This window comes from Camelus dromedarius, chromosome X (assembly GCF_036321535.1).
Source record: "Camelus dromedarius isolate mCamDro1 chromosome X, mCamDro1.pat, whole genome shotgun sequence".
In the NCBI taxonomy this organism is placed as follows: Eukaryota; Metazoa; Chordata; class Mammalia; order Artiodactyla; family Camelidae; genus Camelus; species Camelus dromedarius.
The window spans coordinates 6,231,865-6,244,534 of record NC_087472.1 but is presented as its reverse complement, the minus strand read 5'-3'; the positions used below and the strand labels follow the sequence as shown (position 1 = coordinate 6,244,534).

The 12,670-nt window shown below is 36.3% G+C and overlaps 1 protein-coding gene across 20 annotated transcripts in view; it reads left to right on the top strand.

Moving 5' to 3' along the window:
• Positions 1-11,991, top strand: part of FMR1 (fragile X messenger ribonucleoprotein 1) — a 36,900-nt gene extending 24,909 nt beyond the window's left edge. For 2 of the 20 annotated variants that reach the window (XM_010978791.3, XM_031445537.2), the window contains 6 exons: positions 79-141; positions 2,422-2,508; positions 5,021-5,216; positions 6,765-6,947; positions 7,448-7,530; positions 9,568-11,991. In XM_010978791.3, coding sequence (XP_010977093.1) covers positions 79-141; positions 2,422-2,508; positions 5,021-5,216; positions 6,765-6,947; positions 7,448-7,530; positions 9,568-9,729 — 774 coding nt within the window. In that variant the 3' untranslated portion in view covers positions 9,730-11,991. Of the gene's footprint in view, positions 1-78; positions 142-2,421; positions 2,509-5,020; positions 5,217-5,935; positions 6,948-7,447; positions 7,531-9,299; positions 9,427-9,567 lie in introns of those variants that run through there. The other 18 variants (XM_031445531.2, XM_031445527.2, XM_031445528.2 and 15 more) reach the window with 18 other exon arrangements.
• The last annotated feature ends 679 nt before the right edge of the window (positions 11,992-12,670 follow it).

Here is a 12,670-nt window from a genome sequence, read left to right as displayed (position 1 = left end):
TGAAAGTCCTGCGTTCAGGCTTCTGTGTATCATTTGTTGTAGTTAATGACATCACTTGCATTCCTTATACTACTTTAGGTGTTAGTGGTTTCATCAGTTGTAGCAGGGGAATCCCAGAAACCTGAACTCAAGGCTTGGCAGGTAGGAAAACATTCCTTGAAAAATACATTTTAATTTTATATTTTAATGTTTATTCCCCTTGTTAAGAAAGACTACAAATGATCATCAGGATTAATGGATGGTGGAGGAGTGTTGGTGGGTTTGTGGATCCTTTGCCACGGGGAGAAAGCTCAAATTCCTTCCTGTTGCTTATAAGGCAGTCACCTGTCCAGTAGCATCTCTTCCCACTCCTCTCCGAGCTTGCACTCTAGAGAGGCTTCAGCCATACCTGAACTACTTAGCATTCTCCCAGCAGTACTGTCCTCTCTCTTCTAGATGTATGCATGTTTTCTCTTCTTGGAGCACTTTTTTCCTCTAACTTGCCACCTTGCTTTGACCTTACTCCTTGTGCAGCTTTCCTTGTGTACTTGCCAGAGGTCCCCTCCCCCTGACTGACTCAAGAGCCTTTCCCTCTTTCATGCTCCCGTGTGCTCACCCCTGTCATAGCACTTACTACATAGATATTTACTGGGTATCTCAGCCACATTGTGAGTCACTTAAGGGCAGGTGCCTTACCTGGCCCATGAGAACTGTTTATAGGGAAAACAAAAGATTAAAAGCAAAAATGCCATTTTATAAAGAGAAATATAACTGCAAGTGGATTTCCTCTCTGCTGGGCAGCTCAGTTCTCATCCCAGAACAGGGAATCACTTTTTTCTGGTGTCCCTATTAAAGACCCCATTCTACTCTTGCCTTTCTTTGTCTTAAACTATTCTGGTCCACTAGTGATGTGCTTAAATTAGACTGACACTTGGGTTTACCAACAGTTTAGATATGTTGAAAGAGAAAATTTTTTGAAATTATTTGCTCTAAAGTTGATCAAATTAAATCTGTGACATAGGGTTTTAAAGTTTATTTTGGTCGTATGTGATCCAGAGGGAAAGCATGGCATTTCATCATAGGACGTTTTGAAAAATAATATGATTAATTGCTTAGTAACAAAGTCAGTTGGGGAAAAAGCTCAGCAGTTAAAAATGTTTTTGAGGAAAAGAGATCTGATTCATAGGCCTGATTATTTCCACAGTTCATAATTATTCAGTGCAAAAAAAATTCCATATGAAGCCCGTGGCACCTGATTCTTTAGGTGGTCATTGCTACTAGGAAGCAGTGCCTTGCCTACCAGGTGAATGTCAGTCTGCAAGCAGTATTTCCTAATTGTTCAGCTTTGTGCCCCATCAACAGCCATGTTCATGTGGAAGGAAAAAGAAAAAACCCATTCCAACCCCACATACGTTTAAGATGCTGTGTACTGAGTGCAAGCAAACAAAAGCAGCCTAGCAGTAGCCACACCTATCAGACAAATGCTCTTTTAAAAGAGTGATAACTTGCTAAAGAGACAGCTTCTTGGCTTCTCACACCTAGAAACTTCACCTGGAAAATTCTAACATATCTACGTCAAAGCTTCTGTGTGCTTTTCTTTAGTCACTTGTGAATATCAGTAACCATGTGAATTTCATCAGTAGCAGAATATTGAATTATTCTCAACTTTGGATGTCATAGTTGCCACCTATTAGTTTGCGTAACTGACGTAGGCTTCCCTATAACTTAAGACAAGAAGTAGTTTTTTTCTCATTTGTACTGATGGGCTAGAAGTATATGTTTTTAGTATACTCCTTTTTCAAAATGTATCCTTATATTAAAGCAGTACCATTGAGAGATCAAACTTTCCTTATGACTCAGCCCTTTAATAGTATTCAGACTACATTATTGAAATGTTAAAATGCTAAATTTTATGCTCATGGATGTGTCTAGCTTTTTTTCTCACAGAATAATTACTAAGTGCATTTTAATTTATCCTATTTTTTTTTGTTTTGTTTGTATTCTTGACTTGGTTAGCAAAGTTGATTTAGTTTTTATTTTTCTACCCTAGTATTGAATTTTGAACTATTTTTTAAATAATTTTATCTAGATGAAACCTGTAGTAAATGAAAGTATTTAAAAGTATTCATTTTGTTTATGCATCTCTTGTTAAAGCTTGCATAATTTTGAGTTACATAATTTGAGTTTGCCAACATTTAATAGTAGTGTTTAAATCATAATAACATGACACATTTAAGGGGTTGCTATATTGATCTGTGTTTATACACAGTAGATGTGTAAAATATACCAACTACTTTTGTTTTATGTATTGGTTTGTATTTTCAACAAACATTTGTGTACCTACTATTTATCAGACCCTGTGATAGGGATTTAGTCATCGTTTGCATTTTTTCAGAGTAACTCATCATTAATTTTATAGGATTATTGCCATTTCTCTTTCAGGGTATGGTACCATTTGTTTTTGTGGGAACAAAGGACAGCATCGCTAATGCCACTGTTCTTTTGGATTACCATCTGAACTATTTAAAGGTAAGAACAGGAAGAGCTTTAACTTTTAATCCTTTTGCACTAAAATCTAAAAACTCCATAGTAAATCTTAAAGCAGTTAAGACATTCTAATCTGTACATTATGATGAATGACCTGTAAAAGATAATAGAAAAAAATACTCACTTTGTTTAGCTTATTATATTCCTTCTGAAAACAGAAGTCAATTTTCCATCATTATAAATTTAAGGACCAATATCCCACTTCTCAATAAATTTCCCTATTCCCCATTATTCTCCTGCTAAATAAACCCTTATACTCACTGTAGGCAATCCTTTACAGCACCTTTTCATCCAGTTGATCCTTTCTAGCCCATGTGAGTTTTTCCCAGGCCAAATCTTGTGTCTGTAACACTTGCCTTTGTTGTCCCTTTTATGTCATTTATCAGGGAAATCCCAGAGTTTCATGAAGTCCTCTGTTTAAATGTTTACCCTTCGAATTTTTCTCTATACTCTTATACAAAATATAAACAATTTGTGTCTTCTTGTGAATGATCATTTTAGTTAGTATTTGTATCACTATACCTCCTCTAAGATTGCAAACTGGGAAGCAGGAACCAGGAGGCTGCGAGGTATAGCAGGAAGAGCACTAGATTGGCGATGCAGCAGTTTGCTTGTAGTCTTTCTTCTGCCGTGAGCCAGTTCAATGACTTTAGGCAAATCACTTCCCTAGACTAGGTGCTTTTTAAAATTTCTTTTGGCCAAAATGTTCTGTGATTCAATAAAATAGAATTTTATCCATGTCACTTTTATAATTTCTTCTTTATAACTACATATATCAAAAATACATTGCAACTGGTACTAAATAGCATTTTATAAATAATCCAACTTTCTGTTTTCCTATGCTATTTTAATAAGAATTTTTGATGATTTCTTGAAAGAAAGAAATTTAAACAATTTCTAGTTATATGCAGAGAAGGAAGGAAAATACAATAGCCAGGCACTTCTTATTCTTATGATGATTAGTTAACAATTAAAAGTGTGGAGGTTTCATCCAGCAAGGTCTGCATGGTTAGGATACCCCATTGATTTGCTTATTTGTTTTTATTTTAAAGTGTGTTTTACGTGTAATCTGTTGTATGTGTTTTCCTTCATATTCTTAGCTTAAATAATTTTGAAGACCTGAAGAGTTAGGGTTGCATTTTATCAATCCCTTGTTCTTTTGACTAATATTAGATCTTTTGATTTATTCTTTACAATTGAATATCTTTTTTGGTTATCAGCAGCTGTCCTGTTGCCATTCTTTCCATCACCAGATCTTCCCTTGATTGGGCCTGGCATCTCTCACCAAAAGGTGACTGCTTTGCCCCAGTGGGATAACCTGGACTACCATTCTGTTTTGCAAGATATAACCCCCATTCCATGAGCTATAATTGTACTTTTGGAGTAAGCCACTCACTCAGCTGCAGTCTCTCCTTTGCTCAAATCCTTTGTAAAACAAATTCCGGTTCAGAGCACAGATGAAACTCCTAGATCCTTACTTATCTGCCCTTTTCCAGAAGCTGCCATAACCTAGGCTTTAGGAACTTAGCTTTTCAGGGATTTCCCCAGTGACTGTTCATGTAGACAGTCCCTGAGATGGCCTCTGCTTGACTGAGACACTCAGTGCTACTCTAGTTGTGGCTGCAGTTCCCTGTAGCTAGTAAATAGATGTTTTGGGGTAAATTGGAAGGACAAGGGTTAGAATTGAGAGTTCATCTGAATTTGACAGAACACAGCATATTGGAAGCATTGTGTGTAAGGGTCTGTCAGTGTACCCCAGGTGTATATTTTAATCAACTGAATTTATACTGTTTATCATACTTGTTGTAGTAGAGTTGTTGTTTTTAAGAGGTTTTCAAGGCATGATATAAGACCTCCAACTTTTTTGGTCAACTATTAAATAGTCCTCTCCCACAATAGAAGGAATATAAGCATCTTTAGTTCATTGAAAATAATTGTTTCTTAATTATATAGTCATATCCAAAGACCTACCATAGTATATGTTCTTTGAAAACAGAAGATGTCCCAAACTCAATGTTGTTAATTCAGATATTAACTGGAAAATCTATTTCAAATAAGATTATTTACAATGTGTGGTTTTTAAGGTTAGCTGGTGAAACCTTAAATGTCATTTATTTGTATTTGTACGTTTTAGAGTTGTTTTTTTCAATATCCTATTATCAAGAAGTCCCAAAACTAGCATATTTGTGCCTTAGCAGATTCTATTGGATAATAGTGCCAAATTAGATAACTTTAAATTCTAGCAGTATAATTTTAATGCTGAGTATTTTTGTTATATCTCTAATTCTGGACATCAGTAATCTGTTATCTATAGTAATTTTCTTTTTAAGGAGACCATTCAATTTCCTGATAATTCTGTGTAACAGTGTTTACTGTAAATTTCGAACTGAAATTGAAATATTTCCAGTATACTTTTTATCTGATGAAAAGGAGAAAGGTATTATTAAGCAAAATGTCAAATTATTTTTACTGTTATCTTGTATATTTTAAATAGGAAGTAGACCAGTTGCGTTTGGAGAGATTACAAATTGATGAGCAGTTGCGACAGATTGGAGCTAGTTCTAGACCACCACCAAATCGTACAGATAAGGAAAAAGGCTTTGTGACTGATGATGGTCAAGGAATGGGTCGAGGTAGTAGACCTTACAGAAATAGGGGGCACGGCAGACGCGGTCCTGGATATACTTCAGGTACAAACTAAGCATTTTACTCAGTAACTTTATCTGTTCCTAGACTTAATAGCTGCTAATCTCTAATATTCATTAGAACCCCATTATAACAATTTCTCACTACCTGGTTTCCAATTCACAGTGGGACAAATTGTGTTGCAAGAGACATATAGAGTAAAAACCTGATTATAACACATAGAGTTCACAGGGCAGGTGTGAGTTCTGTCCACATTATGACTGGGGATAAATCTGCTTAAGCCCTTGTATGTTGATGACTTTCCTAAGGCCTTTCCTGATTTTATTACTGTATAGCCAAAACTTTTTTCATTTGTGTACTGTGGCTCATTTTTTGTCAGGCATGTGCTGGTCATACTTGCTGGATGGACTGTGTAAATCAGGGGTCTGCATCCTGTGGCTCATAAGGTGATTTTGAGTGGCATGGCCAAAATCAGCCCTAGGCACAGTCAAGAAGTAGGCGAAGTTTCTCTTTGCCTTCCCAGCTCTTCTATCAGTGCTTCTTTCTTCTCTCCCAGTACCTTTCACTGAACGCTGTCCCACCTGCCAGTGCCTACTGTCTTTCTTGCTCAACTGTGTATCTACTATGTAACTTGCTAATGATGGTGTAAGGTATAATCCATCTCACAAATATTTGCATTTCAAAAAGGAACTCTTTAAGATGGAAAAGTCTTCAAGATCCACAGGAATGAAGCTATAATGGTGAAGCTATAATTGGTCATTAGCTCCAACAGAGGAAGAGAGAGAGGTAGTAGAGTTGATATTCTGGAGTGGGGGAGTGACACCTACTCCTAAGGCCAACCTTGAACCTAACCCCTAACCCCTCTCCCAACAGTCTGATCTTTATGCTGTTGAAGTCCCACCTCACCATGGAGCTCTTTTCTCCCACTCCCCTCCCCTGTGTCAGTAACCTACCCCCTCAAGCATAACAAGTTTGTTACGATAATTCCTTTATAAAGATCAATTATTCCAGTGGGAGTGGGAGGGAAGGTTGTGGACCAAGCATCAGGCAGCATATCCCCACCCAGCAAGGTCCAGTCCCTGATCCCACAGGAGACCCTTCCCTGAGATAGTTGCCATGGCGGCCTTCTCTGCCAGCCTCTCAGAGGTGACCAGAGCATGTGCATTCCCCTCTGTCCCTGGGCCAAACCTCGTTAAAAGGAAATCTCTTTACAGAGGTTTTGTTTATCAAGGTATTGCGTTTAACTGATGTAGACAACTTTTCCTCCAGAGAGCGCAGATGTTTAAAGGAGCACAGCTGTTTAATGGTGTGGCATACTCAGGTTTGAACTTAGACGGCTAATAAAATACCTTTAATTTTTTTTAATGAGAACCAAAAATGTTTAAGACAAAAATTACCTCAAATATTGTGAAACCCTTCATTCTGAATTTAAGATAATTTGTTTTACAAAATGGAAGGTGATAATAGTCTTTGGTGGGCTTAGAAATTGGGAAGAGTAATGGATTACCCCTGAAACGTCTCTGGAAGCTTCTGTTAACCTAACTTTTTTTTTTTAAGTCGGACAACGGTATATAACTTTTAACTCTCGATAGGAACTAATTCTGAAGCATCAAATGCTTCTGAAACAGAATCTGACCACAGAGACGAACTCAGTGATTGGTCATTAGCTCCAACAGAGGAAGAGAGGGAGAACTTCCTGCGCAGAGGAGACGGCCGACGGCGTGGAGGTGGAGGAAGAGGACAGGGAGGAAGAGGACGCGGAGGCGGCTTCAAAGGTACAGAGGTTTTCATTTGTTAAGAAATAAAGATGACTTTGTAACAACTATCTGAAGTTCGATGAAAAATGTTGGTGATTCAGTGACATATTACCAAGGCCCTATTTACCCTGCTTTGTACTGGTCACCATAGGAAAAGCTCAGCCTTTCATTCGTGTAGTTAGCAACATTAGACAGCCTTCCGTCTGGTTCATGTAGAATATATGAATAAACACTGATAACTAGTTAGTTTATTCAGATATTCTACACATAACAACTGATCATTAGTTCAAGTTGACCTGTAACACAGTTGATGCAGAATTGTGATGCCTTAGAAACATTTTCTGTTTCTTGGTAGCATGGTAGATTATTAGCCAGTATGCAATTGGAATCACTGGGTTATTGATTATATTTTAGATTCTGTGGTTGGTATAAATAAATTTGAGGATGTGGGAATAAGGAATTTCCAATAAGCAGGTTAGAATCAGTGACTATTGAACCTTTTTAAAATGTCCATATAGGAAACGACGATCACTCCCGAACAGATAATCGTCCACGTAACCCAAGAGAGGCTAAAGGAAGAGCAGCAGACGGATCCCTTCAGGTAAACCTGTGTGTCTCTTTTCATCTAAATTGTGTGAGTTATAGTAGTTTGAGATTTATGAGTTTCTTTTACCTTTTTAAAACGTGTTCAGAGGTTGTGAATTTGGTATATGTGAAATATTTTCTTTTCAACATTCTAATTGTCGGCAATCTTAGTCCTTTGTGACAAGTATACAAAAAAGATTCCTATAGAAAATATATTAAGTACTTGTAAAGACTTTGATAGCCACAGAGTGACTTCAAAACCACATTGGTAGTCCCCTCACCCCCACCCCAGTTGTCCAAGAAAAGAAACATCCAGGAATGTACCAAGAGAGACTTGAGTAAAGTCCTGTGGGTCCCTCCTCCCCTGAGTTGCAGGAATAGAGTGTCCTCTTGGTGTGGAAAGTAAGGAAAAGAAGGTGTCTAGCTCATGAATAATCATCCTGATAGACAGAGCTGCTGATACTCAGCTGGCCCAGCTGCATCAGTCAGCTCCTTACTAACAGCCAGCCGCTGTTCTGAGAACCCCATCTCAAATGGTCATCACCTGTGCTGAACCCACTGTAAAGTAATTTTCAAATGACCTCTGAGCATGTCCAGACACCTCTGCAGAGCGCTTTGTGTATGTTTTATCTCATTTGATCTTTCAGCAACCCGCTGAGGTAAGAAGTTTTATTATTCTGTTTTGTAGGTGAGTGTACTGAAGTTTAGAAAGATTGAGTCTTTTACCCACAGTCACATAATTAGCATATGGTGGAGTGATATTCGATCCCTGGTATCTGATTCCCAGAACCCATATTCTCTTCTGCTGCTGCTTTAACTCTGAATTCTTAATCCAAGTAGTTAGGGTTCCTTCATGACTATGGATTGATTTGGGACCAATACACAAGGTTAATGAGAAATACTTAAGAGCAGGAACTTCATAATGGACTGTTCCTTAGAATTCATAGTGGTTGTAAGTTGGTGTTAACTATTGGTGGGTTCTTAGGACCAGCATAGAAAAGACCTTAGACCTAGATAAAGAGATGGATGAAATGATGTACATACATATGCTTTACAGAGATGTAAGGCATTTATGTACCAGTTTTGTAATTCCCCTCTTAAAAACCAAACATTTAAAACACACACTCAGGACCAACACTTAAATACATTTTGAAATTACAATGAACCATGTTGGGATTATATATAGCATTTATACTTGAAATAGATCAATATTTTTAGTTGTTTTAGGCTTATTGGTCAATATTATCTTCCTTTTGCGTAGCATCTAGAATTCCATTAGCAGTGTTTTAAGTGTTCAGTGTTGGCACTTAAATCATCTTAAATCTCAGAATACTATTTTTAAACTGTCTTCATCTTTACACTCTTCCTGGGATTCCAGTCCTTCCCCACTTTAGTGTCTTCACATTTCCCTATACTGTTCTTCCTCTTCAGTGTTCAAGTTGTCTGATCATGTGACTCACCTTACTGAAATACAAGCTATTGGAAACCAACACTCATATTTTTTACTGTAAGACAGTGGGTGCCCTCAGTATAGAGAACATAATCATACCCATGATGGATATAAAGGTGTCAACTAAAGGCTAGTTAATAAGTCAGTGAGTTGAGTTTCTACCCTGGTAACATCAGAATAGTAAGATACTAATTTGTGTCTCTCCTCCTGGGTTTCACAGTCTTTGAAGAATAACCCATTTTTTTTGAGCTCTAGTATTATAGACATGTGTATCTTGTAATCAGTAATAGTAATTCATTTTAACTGTTTGTTTCTCACTGTTTTGTTCTGCATAGAAGAAGACACGGTAGGATTGTGAGTTTTTATCTAACTTTGGACGCAGTGAGATGACCAATGTGTTCCAGTTAAAGAAGAAGAGTGTTTTAAAACCATAAGCCAAATAAAGATCCTACCTGACCTTAATTTCTTGCACTTCTTCTATTCTCACCCCATTTCCCCTTTTAACATGTGGAATTTACACTTCGGGCTTAAATTTCTTGTCAGGCCAATTACAGATTATAATAGGATACAGTCTGTGTATATAACAACTATAACTTGTTTTAGATCAGAGTTGACTGCAATAATGAAAGGAGTGTCCACACTAAAACATTACAGAATACCTCCAGTGAAGGTAATCGGCTGCGCACGGGTAAAGATCGTAACCAGAAGAAGGAAAAGCCAGACAGCGTGGATGGTCAGCAACCACTTGTGAATGGAGTACCCTAAACTGCGTAATTCTGGAGTTATATTTCCTATACCATTTCCGTAATTCTTATTCCATATTAGAAAACTTTGTTAGGCCAAAGACAAATAGTAGGCAAGGTGGCACAGGGCATGAAATGAACACAAATTCTGTTAAGAATTTTATTTTTTTGGTATTGGCCATAAGCAACAATTTTCAAATTTGCACAAAAAGAGGTCTTAAAATTTTGAAACATTACTTTTAAGCAATTATGTATACTTAGCACTTCAGGAAAGGATTTTAGTTTGGTTTATTTTTTAAATACCAAGCAGTGGTATTTTTTGTTAATTTGGACTATTTTCCTGCATTAGGTGATAACTCACTGGTACATTTCAGTTTTTCTGAATAAATAGCATTTATGGTAATCATATTAGACTTCTGTTTTCAATCTCATATAGAAGTCCACGAAATATTATGTCATTTCATGTCCTGTGTCAGTTTATGTTTTGGTCCACTTTTCCAGTATTTTAGTGGACCCTGAGATGTGTGTGATGTGACGTTTGTCATTTTCATTAGCAAAAAAAAAGTTGTATGATCTGTGCCTTTTTTATATCTTGGCAGGTAGGAATATTATATTTGGATGCAGAGTTCAGGGAAGATAAGTTGGGAACACTAAATGTTAAAAAAAAAATGTAGCAAACCCTGTCAAACATTAGTACTTTATAGAAGAATGCATGCTTTCCATATTTTTTTTCCTTCCATAAACATCAGGTTAGGCAGTATAAAGAATAGGACTTGTTTTTGTTTTTGTTTTGTTGCACTGAAGTTTGACAAATAGTGTTATTGAGAGGGATGTGTAATTTTTTTGTATAGACAGGAGAAGAAATAACTGTCTTTTCATTTGAGAGAGGCTAAAATGTTTTCAGCTAGGAACAAATCTTCCTGGTCGGAAGTTAGTAGGATGTGCCTGCTCTTTGGCCTGATGACCAGTTTTAACTTAGAGCTGTTTTTATTTTGTCCTCCCCGAGTTTTGTGAAGTTTTTCATGTTTTAATTTCAAGCTTATTTGGAGGAGATGGGAAGGTCATTTCCACATGTGCATAATAATCCTGTGAAGTACAGGTACTTTGTCTAAGAAACATTGGAAGCAGGTTAAATGTTTTGTGAACTTTGAAATACTAGGTCTAATGTATAAGCAGAATTGGAAAGCAGACTAGGATTGGTTAACAAATAATACCTTTTTTTCTTTAGTTTTTTTTCTCTTTTGTTCTTTGATGTGTTGGGTTTTGGTTTTGAGTCTTTTTTTTTTTTTTAATGAATGAAATTTCCTGAGGAAAAATATGTGAAGGACCTTCACTCTAAGATGTTATATTTTTCTTAAAAAAAAAAAAATGACTCCAAGTAGGGGTACCACTGAATCTGTACAGAGCCGTACAAACCGAAGTTCTGCCTCTGATGTACTTTGTGAGTTTGTTTCTTTGAATTTTCATTTTACGGTTACTTTTCCTTGCATACAAATAAGCATATAAAAATGGCAACAAACTGCACATGATTTCAAGAATATTAACAAGTCTTTTAAAAATATTGCCAAACATTAATGTTGATTTCTAGTTATTTATTCTGGGAATGTATAGTATTTGAAAACAGAAATTGGTACCTTGCACACATCATCTGTAAGCTGTTTGGTTTAAAATACTGTAGATAATTAACCAAGGTAGAATGACCTTGTAATGTAACTGCTCTTGGGCAATATTCTCTGTACATATTAGCGACAACAGATTGGATTTTATGTTGACATTTGTTTGGTTATAGTGCAATATATTTTGTATGCAAGCAGTTTCAATAAAGTTTGATCTTCCTCTGCTAAATTGACGTTGATGCAATCCTTACAAATGATTGCTTTTAAAATTTTAAGGTAGGAAAAGAAATCTATAGAAAGTGTTCTGTTACAAAATGTAACTGTTACCATTGGAAATTTCACATGTCATAGGAAGTTAGCCGTTATCTACCAAGTTTCAAGAACTTGATCTTGTTTAATAAGGTGAAAAAAAATCAACAAAATGGTACAAAAGCACATTGTGCCATTACAATATGCACTAAGTCTCTTTTTTTACAAAGGCTGAATTCAGCAAGGCGCTAACTTGCTTAAATGTGAATTACTAACCTCTAAAACTGTAATTTGAGTCACATGTTTTCAAATGGAGTTGGAGTTGATTCATATTACAATATTTGTGTGCTAAACGTGTATGTTTTTCAGTTCAAAGTCATGATGTTTTTAAAATCTTATTAAAGTTTCAAAAATCTGAAGATTGTTTATCTAGATGTAAATTTTTATTAAAAAGTTGCACTTATGAAAAAGCAAAAAATTAGTCTGACAGATGTTTGCTCCTGGTCTTAAATTTCTAAATATAACAAAAATTGAAGCTATGGGGGAGGGGGGAGGTATTTATCATGCAAAACATATAGTATTCCTTGCACATAATCTTTTATGTACCCTTAAAAGGCAAAAATGTAAATATTTGCAAATAATTCTACATTTTCTCAGAGGATTTGAACACATTAATTACATAGGTTGCTGCTAAACCATATTAAACACATCCTTCTGTCTGTGCACACACAAACATGCCCTGCCAGTTAGAAAATATTGAATTTGTCTATGTATTTAAAAAATGTTTTGATGTCAGTATCTCGGTAATAAAAGAAATGATAGGTTTGTAGGCAGAATGAGTCTGAATTGGCTGTTGTGGTCCCTTCAGGGAACTGGCACAGCCTAGAAAAGAAGATAGAAATGGAGAGGTGATAGTGTCAAAGTTCTACCCAGTGTTAGAATCCCGAATGATCCAGTGACGTGGGACAGTCTCTGCATAAATGGTTGGCTTTTTGTTTTTGTGTTTTTTTTCCTTCAGAAAAGTCCATCTTTGTTTTCTGCTTTTCTAGTTTCTCATGCTGGTACTTTCCTGGATTTCTGTTACCCGTTCTGTTACCC